The sequence below is a fragment of the Oryza sativa genome, chromosome 10 (assembly GCF_034140825.1).
Source record: "Oryza sativa Japonica Group chromosome 10, ASM3414082v1".
In the NCBI taxonomy this organism is placed as follows: Eukaryota; Viridiplantae; Streptophyta; class Magnoliopsida; order Poales; family Poaceae; genus Oryza; species Oryza sativa.
In genome coordinates, this window is record NC_089044.1 from 13,498,607 (window position 1) to 13,516,686 (window position 18,080).

General features: G+C 40.8%; 1 protein-coding gene and 3 long non-coding RNA genes across 5 annotated transcripts; all 4 read left to right on the top strand.

The window, feature by feature from the left end:
* Positions 1 to 961: 961 nt before the first annotated feature.
* LOC4348515 (uncharacterized) lies at positions 962 to 7,013 on the top strand. Its single transcript, XM_026020768.2, has 16 exons — positions 962 to 1,269; positions 1,352 to 1,448; positions 1,529 to 1,656; positions 1,755 to 3,054; positions 3,779 to 3,950; positions 4,219 to 4,367; positions 4,457 to 4,630; positions 4,738 to 4,863; positions 4,955 to 5,085; positions 5,205 to 5,280; positions 5,360 to 5,655; positions 5,729 to 5,927; positions 6,053 to 6,160; positions 6,231 to 6,487; positions 6,571 to 6,646; positions 6,729 to 7,013. Exons 4-16 carry the CDS (start codon positions 2,821 to 2,823, stop codon positions 6,852 to 6,854), a joined length of 2,124 nt encoding a protein of 707 aa, XP_025876553.1. The 5' UTR covers positions 962 to 1,269; positions 1,352 to 1,448; positions 1,529 to 1,656; positions 1,755 to 2,820; the 3' UTR covers positions 6,855 to 7,013.
* Positions 7,014 to 7,283: 270 nt separating this feature from the next.
* LOC136353745 (uncharacterized) lies at positions 7,284 to 9,716 on the top strand. Its single transcript, XR_010737146.1, has 2 exons — positions 7,284 to 7,724; positions 9,134 to 9,716. It is a non-coding gene; the product is annotated as an uncharacterized lncRNA (long non-coding RNA).
* Positions 9,717 to 9,839: 123 nt separating this feature from the next.
* On the top strand, positions 9,840 to 11,955 carry LOC107278975 (uncharacterized). 2 transcript variants are annotated; one of them, XR_001540233.3, is made up of 3 exons: positions 9,840 to 9,970; positions 11,044 to 11,153; positions 11,281 to 11,420. It is a non-coding gene; the product is annotated as an uncharacterized lncRNA (long non-coding RNA). The 2 variants fall into 2 exon arrangements; XR_001540232.3 differs by lacking the exon at positions 9,840 to 9,970 and adding an exon at positions 11,830 to 11,955 and having other exon boundaries at positions 11,014 to 11,153; positions 11,281 to 11,316.
* Positions 11,956 to 12,034: 79 nt separating this feature from the next.
* Positions 12,035 to 13,495, top strand: LOC136353746 (uncharacterized). The gene is made up of 2 exons (XR_010737147.1): positions 12,035 to 12,341; positions 12,928 to 13,495. It is a non-coding gene; the product is annotated as an uncharacterized lncRNA (long non-coding RNA).
* Positions 13,496 to 18,080: the final 4,585 nt, after the last annotated feature.

Genomic DNA, 18,080 nt, shown 5'->3' on the forward strand with positions numbered 1-18,080 from the left:
GGTACTTCAAAAGCTAAGTGCTTTGATTTTTTTGCATGCTACTATGCACTCGTCCTATTAATAACTGAGAAAGGATGTATACAAGCTATGGGCCTGATCGGCCCATATCACGGTGCAATGAAACATGACGAGCTGCTTCCGTTTTGTCGCCGCGAGATTGCCGCCGCGCGTGTAGCACCGACCTTCCGTTTATCCCGTCGGTTCCCACCCAGGCATCCCATCCACTGCATTCCAATCGCCGCCGCATCCAAGCGCCTTTCATCGGCGGTCGGCTGCCGCGACCGCGACGACGCTGCCGCCGCAAGTGCAACACTTCAAATCGATCTTCAACTGCAACTGAATTTTGAAGAGGTGCCTTTCTACTGCACTATATGTGAAATAAGAGGTGAGAGCAACACCACCACGTTCTTGTGGTATACTCTCGTTTGTTGCAAATTGAATTTCCATGTTATCTGTTTGTCTAATATTACAATTTTTTTTGGCAACTTCAATGATTCACTTCCAATAGAGTGTCAATTACAACAACATGATGTCGGCAAATTATCGCACACACATCTCCAACCGGGTTCATGCCCCCGCGTCAGAACAGTCGCCTGATGCATCTCAACCTGTAACAATCAAAAAACCATTTAACAGGAAAGGATATTTCACATGTTTGTTATTCTTCTTTTATTTGTCATTTTGTGCAAAAATTTTTATATCAAATTTTCGTAAGTTGAGGGTACGTACCTCCTTTTGTATGTTTACCGTTACTTTATGCATGGCTGCAGGTCAGTAGAGTTCGATGAGATTAAGATGGAACACGTCTTCCGAACATGCTGGAAGGTGAGTGCGAAGGTGGTGTTCAAATCTCCCATGCAGCAAAACAAATTTGGTGCTCAATATATTCGGTTTATCCTAAAGGACACAACGGTATGTCACACCAATCACCTCTCTCCTCCTAATTGCTAGATATAATGGAGCGTTGTGCACAAAAGTTATGGAAATTATGCCTTTATTCTATATGTACAATTTAAACGTAGGATACAAGGATGGAAGCACTAGCGTATGACCAGCAAGCAGATCGTTTTAATGGAACCATACAGAGTGGCTTAGTCTATAATTTTACTAATGTGGGGTTCCAACCGACCGATGTGCCTACCTATGCCAACCTAACCATGCAAGCTAAGTTTTGTATGATTCTGACACCAAAGACAGCCCTACGCAAGCCTCGTTTTGTAGACTTCAGTGCTATTTTTACCGACGCGATAAGTGATGATATGTTCATAGGTAAAGCAACAACCTTCAATAACTATTTTCATCCCTTTTTTTGAACTCTATAGTTATGTTCATTACATAAATATTCGTTCAGATGTTGTTGGTGTGCTTATATACGTGGGAGAAATACATCATCACCAACTTTATGGACAAAGCTTACCTACTAGGGATATTGCCTTGGTTAATCGTCGGTGAGTTCATTTTCAGTTTTTCCTTTACATAACATGTTCTCATATTGTGAGTGGTCCCTAATCCACTTTTAGTACTACAGATATAAGGTAATCTTTCTTCGAATTTGGGGTGAATATGCATCTCGACATACAGTGTGGTGGCAAGCACTTGCATCATAGTATTACTGCATGTCTGCTACATGTCTCAAGAAATTAGATATTCTAACCGGTAAGTAACAAATCATCCTAATAGGAATTACTATTTGACCATTTTGTTTGCGAGGTAATAGAACTGAACACTGTCAGACTGACTTGCTTATCGTGCAGAGACATTAACTACTACGGTGGACTCCGAATTGACCAACTCTACAGATTCACTCAGTGCACCTGAGTTGGGCGTGATTCGTCGTTTATTCGTTAGTTCTCGTGAGGATGCTCAACGGTTCACTCAAGCAGTCGTTTCCTTGAGAGCGAAATTTATTACTATTGCTTCCCTTTTAGACCGATTGGATCCTCAAGGAATCATCAGACGAGATGTGCCTTTGATACAACAAGAGGATACTATCGCCCGTTTTAAAAAAGCTTAAGAGATTGCTTTTAGATTCATGATTTTCGTTATATGTTTAACATTTGTAGGGATGCTCTGGTCTATTAACGTTGTTTTTTGGGTCGTAGAAACATAAATTAAAATGTCCTATTATTTCGATTATGATGATTTGTTATGTCCGGATTTGGTCCGGTATGTTCGAACCAGATAAAAAAACACATGGTTTTCCGATGATGCATATGTTCCCCCTTGCAATGCACGTGTTATTTTCATACACAAATTAAACCAGAACTATAATATTATGAAAAAATATTTTACGTCCTAATTAATTGCATCCGGTTTGTTCAGACCGTTTCGACCAAAAAATTTAATCGTGATACATTCCCTTTATTTTTTTTAACGAGATATACTTACGTGCACGGTCCAACAATTTTGTTCTCTCAATTTTTTTCCTTCTAATTTTAATCGTACCCATGATATCGGATTTATTCAGTTTCCCGAAGATTGATGGACAAAATAATCGAAGGAAGGAAGAAGCGTGAAACTGCCTCGACTCCTGCGTACCCAGGACACGTGATAAGGCCCATCAACTCATCCAGATTAAGGCCTATATAATATTAGTCAGTCAAGAATCACTTTCGACTTGATTAGGCCCATCAACTCATAAAGATTAAGCCCTATATAAGATAAGCTGGTGCCCTGTTTCCTTGCTAAGTGTTGCCGTGATATTCAGTTTGATCTGCTCGTCGTATCGCCGCCGCACAACTCGCCGAATACCAAGGCTGGTAAACAAGCGCCGCCGCCGTCGCAAAATCCACCGAAACCAGACTACGCGACCACCACACGATGGATGCATCGCCGTCAAATCCGCCCTCGTCGACTCCGCCACATCCGCAGACTCCTCCGCCACTACTGTTGTTGACGACGCCGCCGCCGCCGCCAGTCCCGTCGTCGCCGGCTCCGCCGCCGTCGCCGCCGCTGCCGCCGTCGCCGCCGCCGCCATTGCCGTCGCCGGCTCCTCCTCCGCCGCCCTTGCCGTCATCTTCGGCGCCAAGCAATGTCAGCACAGATATTGATCCTGTAAGTTAAGCACCCAGCTTAATTAGTCCATGAAGACTATCGATACATATATATATATATATATATATATATATATATATATATATATATATATATATATATATATATATATATATATATATGTGTGTGTGTGTGTTCTATTGCGATTTGGGTTACTTATAGCAGGCAGTACATTAGCTAGCTAATGTTAATGCATGGTACTGTAGATTAATGCTATACACTGTACGTTACTTGATTATTAATTAAAGCACCTAGCTCGCCATCCACTATTATATTAAAAAATTATTACTTACAAATATGTCAATTGCATTAATATATACTCCTACACTAGCTTGTGCGTAGTGCTCAGGGTTGCTTCTTTACTTATATGAGGAACTCATCTCTCGCACTCGCAAAACCGAGGGACTCATTAACGTATGATTAATTAAATAGTTTTCAATTAGAACAAATAGATTTTTATGGTTTTATAAAATAACTCTAACAACATAACTCAACATAAAATCAACCTGGCCCTCAGCTTATTTTACAAATAATATATAATACTCTGAGTGGTATGGTTCACCAAGAAAAAAAGATTAATAGCTATGATCGAGCAAAATAAAGCATTGCACCAACTTATGCAACAATAATATTGACATCCCTGCCGACGTGTTTTTTGTTTAGTGTTATATATAATTTCCATATGCAATATAGATATCCTTGCTTAATCTCATGTGGTACTCAGGTCAATCAAGACGCCATTCATGCTGATATGATTACAACCCCACCCTCGAAGAAAGCAAAAAATTCGGAATCCGAGGAGCATGGAGTATCCAAAGTCAGCATGCCAAATATTGATGTACCATCAAATTTGATACGATCTATGTTTGGCCAGACCTACAAGTATCTCCCTCAAGGTACATTATTGTTTTCACATACTCCCTTCATTCCACAATGTACGGCAAAATTACTTTTTCAAGTTGTTTCATAATATAAGGCATATATGCATGCATGTCATTAACTAACACCTCTTCTCCACTAAAATATTATTATTTTAACTCTCCACTAAGACCTCTAATTTTATTGGGTGCATGCATAATTATCTCTTGGTCTTTGGTTTAAGAGTGGTTGTGCTTTATATATAAAACTTTGTGATATCAGAATTCATTTTTTTTTGTTTTACAGATTATGAATTAACAAATGAGGATGTAATGGCCATATTTTTAATTGAAGATTCGGCTGAAAATTGTACACTGGTGGACATGGGTCATTTTTATAACAAGAAACGTCACTTAACGTGCCTTCTCTCTGGAGATAAATTTTTGAACGATGATGTAAGTAAAACTGCCTATGATGAAGCAACGTTACAATTTAATTGCCAACATATTCTTTAGTAATTGCAGATTTTTAATTGAATCAACAGGTCATCAGTGCGTACATACACTGTTTGAGTGAGCAAGCAAATAACGATAAGAAAGTGAAATATGAAAACCCGTTTCTTTCTGACATGCTGAAAGCGGCTGGGGTCAATGGAGTAAATGAAGATGAAGATAACTTTATTACAAAGATAGTGAAGAATTACCTACACCATGAACTGGTATTGTTTGGCTCTCTATATTTGATAGTATTTAAGTTTATTATTTATTTATATATATAGATATAATATAATATAATATATGTCCTAACTCCATATGTCTTGTTTAGATTTTTATTCCAATAAATATGAAAGATAATCATTGGTATTTAGCGGTTGTCAACATAGAAAAAAAACAGATACAAGTACTTGATTCCATGTGTATGACATTCAATCGTGCTGACCTCGCAAATACGGTTAGTGTATATGACATGTGAACTCTCTTTTTTTTTTAAGATTGTAATTCATTTATGTATATTGCTGACTGTAAATATGATAATTGAGCAGCTACAAAGACTACAATATCATCTTAATATTATTGGACGGCAACAGGACTTGCCTAGCCACAAATGGGGTGACCTCAATGTTATCAAGTGGCCAATAATAGAACAACTAAAAGAAAGAATTCAGGAAGACAGGTATACTACAAATAAATTTTTCATGTAATATAATATTAATATAAGATGAATGATATATTTCAAATGGTGTACGGTTGTTTAGTTTTTAATAGTTGTACTTATACTTTAAAACAATGCAGTTCTTCATGTGGACTATTCATGCTCAAACTTATGGAGAATTGGACAGGAGAATCACTTTCTCGTTCTATTACACAGGTGTGTTTCTTAATAAAAAAATAGTTGATCAAATATCTTATCTATTTAAAATTAAATAAATTTACTTTTTAATGCGCAGGAGGATATTACACTTTTTAGGTCCAAACTAGCCAGTGTATTATTACGTTGGAAAACAAATAAGGCGGTCATGACGACCGGGGAACAAATCGAAGATACCAAAGATAGTGATGACGATGTTGTTATATTAGGTAGTCATCAACGGAAATTCGGCTCTACAAGGGACATCAATAAAACTAAAGAAGTAAACAAAAAATATAGTTCACTACTCTCTGTAGTATCTAAGATGAGTAAACAAGAGTTGATAAGCGGCCTTCTGCACTACATCCAACAGATTAATTGTGCTGAAGCCATGGAGTAAGCCACTGCAATGCATTGTATACACAATCGTAATTCATATATGCATTAACTTATTTTCTTTGATTGACAGGAAAATATGGGTACAAAGTTCAAGGCCGCACTATATTAGCTTGAGTCTCAAACAGCTTCAAACAATACTAAAGAAGGATGAGCCATTGGAAAGTGATTGCTTCAACATGGCTATTCGTAAGTTCATGTATGAAAAAATCGAGATGATTCATAAAACTAAACAAGCAATATCGAATCATTGCTTGGACTTGCAATTTTGGGTAAGTTTTTAAATTCTAATGCTCATGTCATTCTCTATTGCTCATGTTATTACCTATAATCGCAATATCGAATATATTGATTTATCTATTGCTTATGTAATTGAACCATTTTTTAAATCATGTAGAGTGCTACTGGCTTTGGTAAAGTCCCGGTCCACCATGACAACATAAATCTTGCAGAGACCGTCGGTAGTTGGTCGGAAATTCATTACAAACTTTCACAGTGCAAAGCGGTAAGATCGCTAAGATACCATCCTATATGGCCGTGTTTTATATATTATCTTGACGGATGATCTTTTGTAGATTCTTATACCAGTACGCCATGCTCGAAGTTTTATCGTGCTTGTAGTGGACCAAGAAAGTCAAACGCTCTATGTGTTAGACCCAAATCCACTTATGCCAGAATATAAAAATAACCCAAATATGAGATACACCAGAAAACTGATAACTATTTGTGATCACTTCAACAAAGCTATGAGAAAGGCATGCCCTGGCTCTAGGTGGAATGAAGACATCAACTTGTGGAGGCAAGTAATTGTCAATAATCCGGTTTACAGCAGGTAAGTTATCTTCTTAAAAACTCGTTCAAACCAACAAATTTAACTGTGTAGAGAAAGGGAAGCTAACTCTTCAATTTCCTTAGGAGTTTATCGGGTTTTCTTGTTCATCTCTTCATGTGTACATGGAATAATAAAGAACCACATTTGCCGGCAATTAATGTAAGTCTTGACAGGCATTAATTATTCATATATTACATTATTATATATTTACCAAAATTTAACTTATTAAATACATGTGCAGGATGGTGACGAGCTAAGGAAACTTTTTTTGCTAAATCTACTGATGTACCAACAAAATGAGTGTGAAAGCAACATCCCTAACGGCGTACAAGATTTTCTAAAGTGTATAAAGAATTCACAACACTAGGGTAGTTATTTAACTATATGGAACAACATTAGGGTTTAACTATAATATGGAGTGATTTAATTTGAGGTAATCATCCATTAGAAATGCCGTATCTACAAATGCTGGATGTTCTATATTTTTTGTTTGTGCTTTATTTGTATGATATCATCAAATTTTCATAGATGTCTTCTATCTATGTTACTTTTTATAATTTATGTAGTAAACGCCATGAGATTGTTTCATTACGATGCCATATTTGTCTTTTCAATGCCAGATCTTATCCCCGTGATCAACAAAATTCCCCGTAGCAACGCACGGGCACCCTACTAGTATGAAAAAAAGGAAAAAAGGCCTACCTATTCAAAAGGAGCCCAACTAAAAACGATTTCTATCCCTCCCACCATCTATCTCCCCACTATTTCAGGCCCATTGGCCAATAAAAAAAAGCCCAAACATCTAACCCTATCTCTCCACCTCACCACCATCCAACTGCCCGGAGGACATGACGCGCCGGCGCGCCGCCACTCGCTAGTCTGCGCTCCGCTGCCGGCCCGCCCGAGGAGACGACGCGCCGGCTGCCTCCGCCCTCCAGCCTCCAGCAGTCTACCCTTCGGCCGCGGCGCAGGCGCGCACGGCGCCGTCGGCGCCTTGGCGGCTCGGGCGCTCGGCGCATCCGGCATCCCCCCGCGGCGCCCGCCTCCATGCTCCAGCCGCCGCCGCCCGCCGGTGCGGCGCCGCGGTGACGAGTTGCCGCCTGGCGCCTGCCTGCCTGCCTACGCTCCACCGAGGCACCGACCACGGCAGCCTGCTAGCCCGCAGTCGCAGGGGCGCAGGGCCCCGCGCCGCGTCGCCGCCACCGGCCACCGACCTGCCGCTGCCGTCGACGACGAGGTGACGAAGTCGATACCTCACTGAGACAATGACTCACTAACTCTTCCCTAGTTGGCTAGTTCCCTTCATCACTTCATGGCTAATTGGTACGAAGTAGGAACTTTGGATTAGGAATTTATGATTTAATTCATACTTGAATGACTGAATGTCTGAATCTAGCATGGATTGTTCATGGTTGAACATTTTTTATTTAAAATTTGAATATAGGAATGATTTATGGTTAATATAGTATATAGTATCAACTACTATATTAGTGATGTAAGGATGAGAATTTCACAAATTTGATATGTTTTGTCTATTAATAGTTTAGTATTATACTCTAATATGCTTAACACATTCAATTTATGATCAATTCTATCCCTGCATCTATGACTTTATGAAATCATGTTCATACCGTTATATATTATACAAACTTTGGGTTGAAAATTTTTTTCTTCCTCTTCTAATTTCGAATACCCAAGTTGAAAATCCTGGGCCCGCCCCTTCTGCCGATGACGAACACCCCGCCGTGCAGCGGCGAGCGCAGGATGGAGAGGCACACGGCGCCATCGCTCCTCTTGTACGAGTAGTGCTCCGGCGCCAGCTTCATGGCGGCGTCCTTGCCGGCGAACACCAGCGTGATCGCCGGGAGCTCGGTGTCCTTCGTGTAGCACAGTACGGATGAGCCCTTGTCTGCTAGCGGCGGCAGCTGCTTCTTGAGGTGGTCGAAGAGCACCGGGTTGAGGAACGTGTAAAGGGTGGAAACGGTGGTCATGATCGCGGCGGCCTTGTCGCTGACGATCTCGCCGCTGGCGACCTTGATGCCGGTGATGGCGACGAAGTAGAGGTTGGGGTCAATGTTCGGCGCCTTGTCGACGCCGACGGGGATGAGCGGGGTGCTGGTGCTCGCGCTGGCGCCGCAACCGCGTCGTCGTCGCCGAGCCATGCGAAGCTCCTGAGATCGCCGTCGATGAAGTAGGCGAACCTCCGGAACGACGCGGCGAGGACGCTGCGCCTGCCGAGGCCGACAACGGCGGCGTCCTTGCGGGAGGAGGAGGCGGAGGCAGAGGAGCACATGTACACCACAGTGTCTATTCCCCTGCTTGATCAGTCTCTCTTCTCACCGACACTCGAAGACTATTGACGATTGAGTTTTAAGACTTTGATCACCATGCTTAGGCAGCTTAGCTTAAAACATTAATTGAATATATATATATTGGTCAGGGTTTTCTTCGACATGGTTTTAAAGATGGACTAGTGGGTCACTTAATATACGTGGAAAATTGATGAGGACCCAACTAGTTCGGATATAACCATGACTACCTTATGTATTGATCAACCAAAGATGCATATGTTCTATATTAGATTTACTTGTTATATATTTGAACTAACGTTGTTACACAATGAGTTTGACGTGTTTTCGTTTGTAGACGTACTTTGATTGTGCGAAAGAAAAGAGAAGCGTAAAGAATGCATGGATGATTAAAGAAGTTGATTGGGGACCAAACCAAGACCTTCTCCAAGTCCACTTCCATTTCACCACGTCACTTTTGATCCATAGAAGATAAGAGATCAAGTTTTACACATTTTGGATTCGGATTCGGGCCTCTAGACAGCATCAACTTCAAACGGACCGAGCTGCTAATCTAGAAGGAATTTCGGGGCCTATGAGTACTTGTTGGAAAGCTTATGGAGTCTACTTTCAAATGGTTTTGGACCCACGTCAAAATTTTTATCGAGCTGTCGGGAATCTGCAAAATAAGTCACGTATCTCATCCAGTCCGAATTTGATTTGAGTTTTGGGTCTTGTAATTGTGTCGCGGGGTTAGCCCAAGAGGGTATGCACCCTAGGGCAACCCTAGAACGTCCCTAATCATATTTATTCAGTAGCCGTCATCGTTGAGAGTCGGGTTTTGCTTAGATTAATCTGTCAAGAACCGTTTCACCGCCAGATCGGTTTGTGGAACACCAAATTTGAGTGCTTAATCATTCATATGCAATTTGGTTGCAATCTATCTTGTTCTTGCTTGTGTTCTTCGATTCGCATGCAGGGATTAGCCTTCTCGGCGAGGGCAACCAGGTTTCGGCACTGTTGATAACCAGAGGAGACGTGGTGCTGCGATTGCGGGGTTCAGTAGCGTGTTCGTTCAGAAGCCGGATCGAATTGTGTCGCGACTCCGCCCAAATCGACTGTTTATCAATACATATCGGAAGATCGGGACCTAACATCCCTCATCAGTTAGTATCATAGCGCGGTTGCCCGTTAGGTAATTTATCTACCCATAACAAGAAAATTGCCACACAAAAATATTGCATCCATTACCTAGCCAATTTGAGCCGTTGCATTGTTCTATTAATTTTTGCGTCGTTGAATTTTAGATTGCATCGTCGTGTCGAGTGCTGGTTTAGTTTCAGATTTAATTTTTAGTTGTGAGTATTGCATTTGTTCATCACTTTGGGTTAGTCATGTCCGTCAATTTGGGTCCAGTTTTGCATCTCATCGGTTGTTGCTGGGACCTTGAAAAATCGAATCTACTAATCATCAGGTTTCCGTTTTTGTGGTTTGGAGGAGTTTTCTTTGAGCGGTTTCTGTGTTGCCATGTCGGTTCTGTGTTCGTGCTTTTTGTGCACACGTTGAGGAGAGAAACAGATTGGCATATCGGTTTGTTTTCTATAGGGGGTTTATCTGATCTGTGTCGTCAAACGGAAGAAAATCTCCACATATTTTCCAATCTTCCACAGTAGTCTGAATCCAACTCGTCCTTGTCACGGCCGACCCCCACCTCCACCTCACGGGTTTCTTCCATGCCTCCTCCTCGATCACCACATTGTTAGGTATTTTGGTGGTTGTAGATTTGAGTTTTTTTTTAAAAAAAAAGGAACCTACATGCATGATGTGAGCATTCCATTTTTGAGCTGGTCCAATTTTAGTTTTGCACTTTGCATTTGAGTCCCTACAATATTTATATTTACATTTGAGTCCCTGGTTGAGGTCATTGATTGGTTCCTGCTGAAAAAAGTAAAAAGAAAAAAGAAAAGGTTGAAAGGTGCAAAGAAAAAAAAAAGCCGCACCTAAAAAAATTAAAAAAATGCAGAAAGGTGCTTAAAAAAAGCCGCACCAGAAAGAAAAAAAATCAATCATCTTTTGAGTATGGTTTGAGAGTGCAGAGTTGTGCATTGATTCATATATAGTCCTTAATGTTGTCGGGTGCTTGCTTGAGCTAGAGTTGAGTCTAGGTTAGGCCAGCACATTGACTAGTACTTTGAACTATTATTCAACTTTGAATTTTCTGATTAACACAATTGCGTTCTTTTGCTACTATATATTGTGCCTCCCAAGCTCCACATATATACTTCTGGTCAGCACCACTTTGATCCTTGCAATCGCTACATCAAGTTCTTCAAGGTGTCACGAACCAGCCACCAGTTGTACCGTCCTTAGCATTGCTGGTAAGACACTTATTCTTAGTAAGCTGCTCCATTTGGCTGAGTTGTTGAGAGGCACCGCTACACTGTGTAGCAGATTATTAGGGATAACCTTCACTGTTTGTTGTTGTTTTTGTGTTTGCAATGACAGGTATGAGTGGCACTCAAAATCAGCAACACCAACAAGGTAACAATAATCGTGTGCCCGATGATTCTTATTCTAAGGTTAAGTTTAAAATACCATCATTTTTGGATTATTATGATGCTGAGAAATACTTTGATTGGGAGATGACAGTAGAGCAAAAGTTTAGTGTCTACCTTGTGCCTGAGCAACATAGAATTCGACAAACTACTAGTGAGTTTAAAGATTTTGCTTTTATTTGGTGGACTGGGTTAGCTGTAGGGAGAGCTTTACCTACTAATTGGGAAGAACTTAAGTTAGCTATGCGCGATAGATTGGTCTCACCATCTTATCATAGAGAATTAAGCAAGAAACTGATGTGTTTAGAACAAAGGGATAAATCTGTATAGGATTACTATGGTCAGCTACAAAAGGGATTGATGCGATGTAGCATAGTGGAGGGAACTGAGGATTTTATTTGTCGTTTTTACTTGGGATTGAGGCGCAAAATTCAGGACATAGTTGAGTATAAGGATTTTAACATTGTCAACTAGTTGTTTCAATTTGCTATGCTTGTAGAGAAGAAATTGCTAGGGCGTGATCAACAAAGTCAAGAACAAGGCGAGCACGTACATGCCGCGGGCGAAGCCATCTTTGGGGCTGCCCAAGCCCATCTCTTTCCGGACACCCCCACCAGCAAGCAAGCGACCAGTTGCGTCCGGAGTTTCTGCAGCGCCAAAACCACCTCCCCCCACGACTTTTAGATTCAGGTAAAGGTTCTTCGCAAGTACCCACCAAGAGTGCCTCGTCCGTCGCTTTGACGGGATGCACGCCCAGCATTCAGTGCCACCGCTGCCATGGATTTGGCCATGTGCAGAAGGATTGCCCTAGTCAACGGGCATACATTGCTATGGAAGATGGCTACATCAGCATCTTCGACGTTGAAGATGATGAGGAGGAAGAGAGGAAAAATGGAGAGAAAGACCTATCCATAGCTATATGCATGCTTGAGGAATGTTTAATTGACCAAGCGCCTATAATTTCTGAAGATGAGAAAGAAGGTAATGATAATGGTGCTACAACTACTCAAGGTATGCATAGTTATGATGTGCCAACTATATCCACTACTTATGCTACGTTAGAGAAACCCATGGTGGAAACAATTGTTGAAATACCTTTGTCACAAAACAATTTGCTTGATTTTTTTGATAAAGAATAGTTATGCGATGCTTCACTTATATCTATGCCATAACTAGTGAATGAGCATGTTAGTTCTATAGTAGAGCCACCATGTGTTGAATTTAAACATGTTATTCATATTCTAGCGAGAATGAAGAGCTTAAATTGCTATCTTCTTTAAATACTTGGGGATATATTCAATTTAATGATCTTTGTCCACTCAATTGTTTAGAGAAGAAATTATTTGCTAGATTTGAATTGCCATGTCCTTCTGATGTGATTTTTTATGTTATTGGCAATTATGATAGTAAAGGAGAATATAATATGTATCGAGTATATATTTGTTTGAATTTGACTATACCTCATTTTCATGATGAAATGTATTGTCTAGAGGACCGCATGCATATAAGTAATTCTTTATCTATTTCCTCTAGTTGTTTAAATGAGTTACATGTTGGTTTGCAAGAATGTGAGAGTTGCGGTTTTTTTACTACAAAGATTTTAGGATCCAACCATATGGACATCAAGAAATGTTCTTTACCGGATGTTGTGATAGATAAAGATAAGTTCAATACGCTCCATGACAAGGTGAAACCGAGGACAGTTTCCAATCAAGAAGGGGAGGATGATGAGGACACAACTAGCTCGGATATAACCATGACTACCTTATGTATTGATCAACCAAAGGTGCATATGTTCTATATTAGATTTACTTGTTATATATTTGAACAAATGTTGCTACACAATGAGTTTGGTGTGTTTTTGTTTGTAGAGGTACTTGCTTGGGCGAAAGAAAAGAGACCGAGCGTAAGGAATGCATGGATGATTAAATAAGTTGATTGGGGACTAAACCAAGACCTTCTCCAAATCCTCTTCCATCTCACCACGCGGAAAGGCTAATGAGCGATCGATCGCTGGCAGCGATCGTTTTTTTTCTTTTTTTTCTTTTCCTCTTTTAGTAAGTTTATACATCTAAAGTTTACACATCTAAAGTTAATCCACCTAAACTTTGTAAAGAGAATGTTTATAAGTCAAAAGTTTATATACCCGATTCAAATATTTTATATTTTCCTCTTTTAGTAAGTTTATACACCTAAAGTTTACACATCTAAAGTTTATCTACCTAAAGTTTGTAGAGCGAATGTTTATAAGTCAAAAGTTTATATACCCGATTCAAATTCGAATTCGGATTCAAATATTTTATATATAAAATATTTCTATACACAAAGTTTATGCGTGCAAAGTTTACGGTACAAAGTCTATGCACATGAATGAGAGTATTATATTTTTTTCCTAATTTCTTTTACTATTTTTTTTAAAATTTATGATGTAATAGAAAAGTAAAAAAGAGAGATGAAAGAGGAGTATTAGGAGGGGAGGGACGGGTGATCGCTAGGAGGACAGAGAAGCGATCACCCGCCCACTAGCAACCCCCCTCACCACGTCACTTTTGTTCCATAGAAGACAAGAGATCAAGTTTTACACGTTTTGGATTCGGATTCGGGCCTCCTGACAGCATCAAATTTAAATGGACCTAGCCGCTGATCTTGAAGGAATTTGGGGGCCTATGAGTACTTGTTGGAAAGCTTATGGAGTCTACTTTCAGATGGTTTTGTTCCCACTTCAGAAGTCCTACCGAGCTGCCGGGAATCTGCAAAACAAGCCACGTATCTCATCCAGTCCGAATCTGATTTGGGTTTTGGACCTTATAATTGTGTCGTGGGCTTAGCCCAAAGGGGTGTGCGCCCTAGGGCAACCCTAGGGCGTCCCTAATCATATTTACTAGATAATACCCCGCACGTTGCTGCGGGACTCAATGATTATTGTAAGTGCAATGCGGAAAATACAAAAGGTATTTTGCCCACATATAATGCAAGTGCAATTATCTAATGTGTTCACATAATATTGTAGCATTGCTAAAAAAATATGATTGAATATGCATTGTTTTTGGTTGAAATTGCTTGTTGTCCAAATTTCAAATGAAAGAAAGGAAAGGCTACATAATGAAAAGGTTTATTATTGTTATTGCCAGTCAGCAATATTGTCCAAATTACATGCTTCGCTTTAAATAAACAGATGCTGAAATAAAATTAACAAATTATTCTCGAAAGTAACAAACTCATCACATCTCGTGCCTTGATTACTTATCGTTGCAGTGGAACAACTTAAAGAATTACAGTTCAATCTAGTTTCTGTTAGTGTTAAGAATGTGATAGTGAAGTAACTCTCTTGCATTAGTTGAGTAGAAAATCATGTTCCCAGAGTGAACCTTTCAAATGCAAAACTTTATGATCATACCAAATTTTAAATCAGTGATCTTGCACACCAATATGTAGTTAGCACTTTTTCAGGCTGAATGAAGTTACTATGTTAACAAACAACCTTACCTGAATGTCTTGATGCAGACCAAATGACCAATAGGCTGAAACTCATCGAATAGTTTCACTGCGCAGCAGAAATTGTGTGATTTCGTAGGAACATAATAAATACTCCACGAACTACGAACCAAAGTGAACTTACACGTTGAACTCCTGTAATTGCTTAACCCAAATACCTGCAAGTGAAACAAAAAAAAAAATTCAGACCTATACTGTTGTTTCCAAATAGGTGATGTGTATGGAAGATGAATGATTAAAACTCCATACAATGTGCACTACCTTTGCCGTTACATCCTGCTTAAGTTCCTTGGCGATTAATACACCAGCTGTTACAGGATAGCAGGAGCCTATTGGACCATACTGGAGAAAGGAAGCCAATGTGGCTGTTGAGCTCGGTAATTATGGGCTGGTTGAATAGTTGATCGATCATGAGTGTATGAGATCAGTGTCTAAGATCGATGTGTGGCTGAATCGAACGGCTGAAACTGATAGATGTGACGTGGCTCACTGAGAAGCAAGGAAAATAGTTTTAATTGCAGTTAGTGGGGATGAATTGTATAGGTATATAGGATTCAGTAGCCGTCATCGTTTAGAGTCGGGTTTTGCTTAGATTAATTTGTCAAGAACAGTTTCGCCGCTAGATCGGTTTGTGGAACCCTAAATTCGAGTGCTTAATCATTCATATGCAATTTGGTTACAATCTATCTTGTTCTTGCTTATGTTCTTCAATTCGCATGCAAAGATTAGCCTTCTCGGCGAGGTCAACTAGGTTTCGGCACGGTTGATAACTAGAGGAGACGTGGTGCTGCGATTGCGGGGCTCAGTAGCGTGTTCGTTCAGAAGCCGGATCGAGTTGTGTCGTGACTCCACCCAAATCGACTGTTTATTAATACCTATCGGAAGATCAGGACCTAGCATCCTCATTAGTTGGTACTATAGTTTTGAATCTGAACCGTTGATCAGAAATATGGATCATCAGTTGGTACTGTAGCTTTGAATCTGAACTCTTGATCAGAAATACGGATGGCTAGAGTAGTGTGCAGTTATTAACTTGCAGATACAAGTGTAACTGTACCGGATCCGAATTCCTCCGTTTGGATTTGCTTCATTGCGACCTTCTACAACTTCTTGTGGTGTTTGAATCACCGTCACCGTCACCGTCAGCATCAAAATACCCGAATGCCTTTTCTATTTCTTTTTCATATCCTTCTTTGCATATTTCAGGAGACTATGGTTAATTTGGTTATCCATCAAGGGCCTCTCTGTAAAACTGTTTGTACTTGCAGTTGTAAAATTGCATTAGCCTCGGTGTTTGGTCTTCAAAATTTTTGTAAAAAGAAAAAAAAATGAGTCCCGGGGCCCGTATGTAAATCGTACACGTCTCCACCTCTCGCCGCAACGTGACGATGTCATCGTTCGATCGGAGCCGTCCGTCCGATAGTCTGCTCCCAAAGGAGGTAGGACCCGGATCGATCTGAGCCGTCCATGCCGCTATTTATACACACCCTCTCCTCCTCGTCGTCACTGCTCTGCATTTCTTTCTTCTTCCTCCCACCCCACGACTGCACTACTACCAGTTTAATTAGCACTTTAGCGAGCTGCGATGATCGATTAGTATAGCCTCTCTCTCTGAGTTTTTAATTAATTTGTTCTTTCTTCTCTCGTTGGGAATCGAACTGCGGTTTCTTTCTTTGCTTTTCTTTTTGTTTTGGTGTTGGTTTTGGTGCTTGCTTGCTGGGTTAATTTGCTCCTCTGCTCGATCAATCGATCGATCTGTTCTTGGCGTGGCGATGAGACCAGTAGAGATCAATTGCCATGGCGTATATCGATTTGTGCTGGCCGGATCTGTTCGAGGCAGGCACCATATATATTTTCGTTCTTGTGTGTGTTCTTCGTGGAAACACACAACGACTCTTTGGATCTAAACTTTGCTGTTCTTTTTTAATTTTTGTTTGGGTTTGTTTGTTTTTGCTGCTTCAATTCGTCGTTTGGTTATCGTTCATGCGAGAGAGTCTTGGCGTGCAGATGAGATGCAACAACCATAACCTCACACGCATATATGCATGCATTATCTGAGGGCAAGATCATCTGCCTTTGGTCCATCTCGATCGATCGCTTCGTCTTGGGTCGTCGTTTCCTCTTTCTTCTGCTTGAATTGCTTGCACAGATCGTTTAATTTTCGCGTCCTTTTCGTTCTTTTTTTCATTTTCTTTCTCCTCGTTCCATTGGTTTTTCTCGATTTTTCACCCGGGCCGAGATCGATGCTGCCGGCCGACGACGTCGATCTCTCTGTCGTTCTTCTTTTCCTTCTTGCCGTACGCGGCTCGCCGGAGTTTTGGTTCTTTCTCCGCCGCTCGCCGGAGTTGCGCCGGCCGGTCATGTGCCGCGCGGCTGGTGAGTTTCCTTCCTCTTTTTTCACCCGGCAGCAACTGCAACGCTCCCCTGCAGCAGCAGAGGTGGTCGGTCGGTCCCTTCAACCGCCGCGCCTTGCGCGCGACGAAACCATCGAGACCGTTGGGTTTTCTGACGGGAACAATCCACCCCGTCCACGTGTCAGATTCTCTTTTTCGTCTCGTTGATCAAGTCGTGACTCGTCGTCTCTTTTCTGCCGTGCCCGACGACCTTAGTTACTCATTTATTACTGTTACTGCTACTTTACTTTCTTCAGCTTAATCTGTTGCTTCGTTCTTTTTCTTTTTGGATGGCGCACCTGCTAGCTATCTGGATCTCTTGCTTCTTGAAGCAGCCGTATCTTGGCCTGCTTCTGCTTCTGCTGTGTGCTCAACTGCTCATGTGCTTGTGCCGATGATAATAAATTTTTGTCACTTCTGAGCGATGCAATGCATCTATGATCGTTACTACATTGGAGCTGAAAGTTGAGGCACATAATGATTTGATTTCTCTATTGCCCAATGGCATTCTTTTTTCCCTTTCTTTCTTTCAAGAAAAGCTTTGCTCTGTTTTCAGGACAGTGTTTCTTTGGGTACACAGAGGCACTTGTATGAATTGAATTGTGTATGCATATAGGATGTTATGTGCGTGTTCTGAGGCCCTTGAATTGCAATGGTGATACGAATCGAATCGACGCAAGGCTGAAACATTCGTGTTTTGTTTCTTTGATCTGCCGCTTTGGTTACAACTCAGTAGGACAATTGTTAGCTCTCTGTTTCTGGTAATTATTGATCTTCAGTTTGGACACGAACGATTCTGCTTTTGTATTTTGCCTTCTGTTCCCTTTTGTTATGGCTGCAGAAAAGTTTGTGATGTTAGTGT

Coding starts and splice junctions, on each gene's coding strand:
- LOC4348515 (XM_026020768.2), top strand. CDS start 2,821: ATGGATGCATCGCCGTCAAATCCGCCCTCGTCGACTCCGCCACATCCG. Junction 4,864..4,954: donor GTGCTGACCTCGCAAATACG/GTTAGTGTATAT, acceptor ATAATTGAGCAG/CTACAAAGACTACAATATCA. Junction 6,161..6,230: donor AACTTTCACAGTGCAAAGCG/GTAAGATCGCTA, acceptor GATCTTTTGTAG/ATTCTTATACCAGTACGCCA.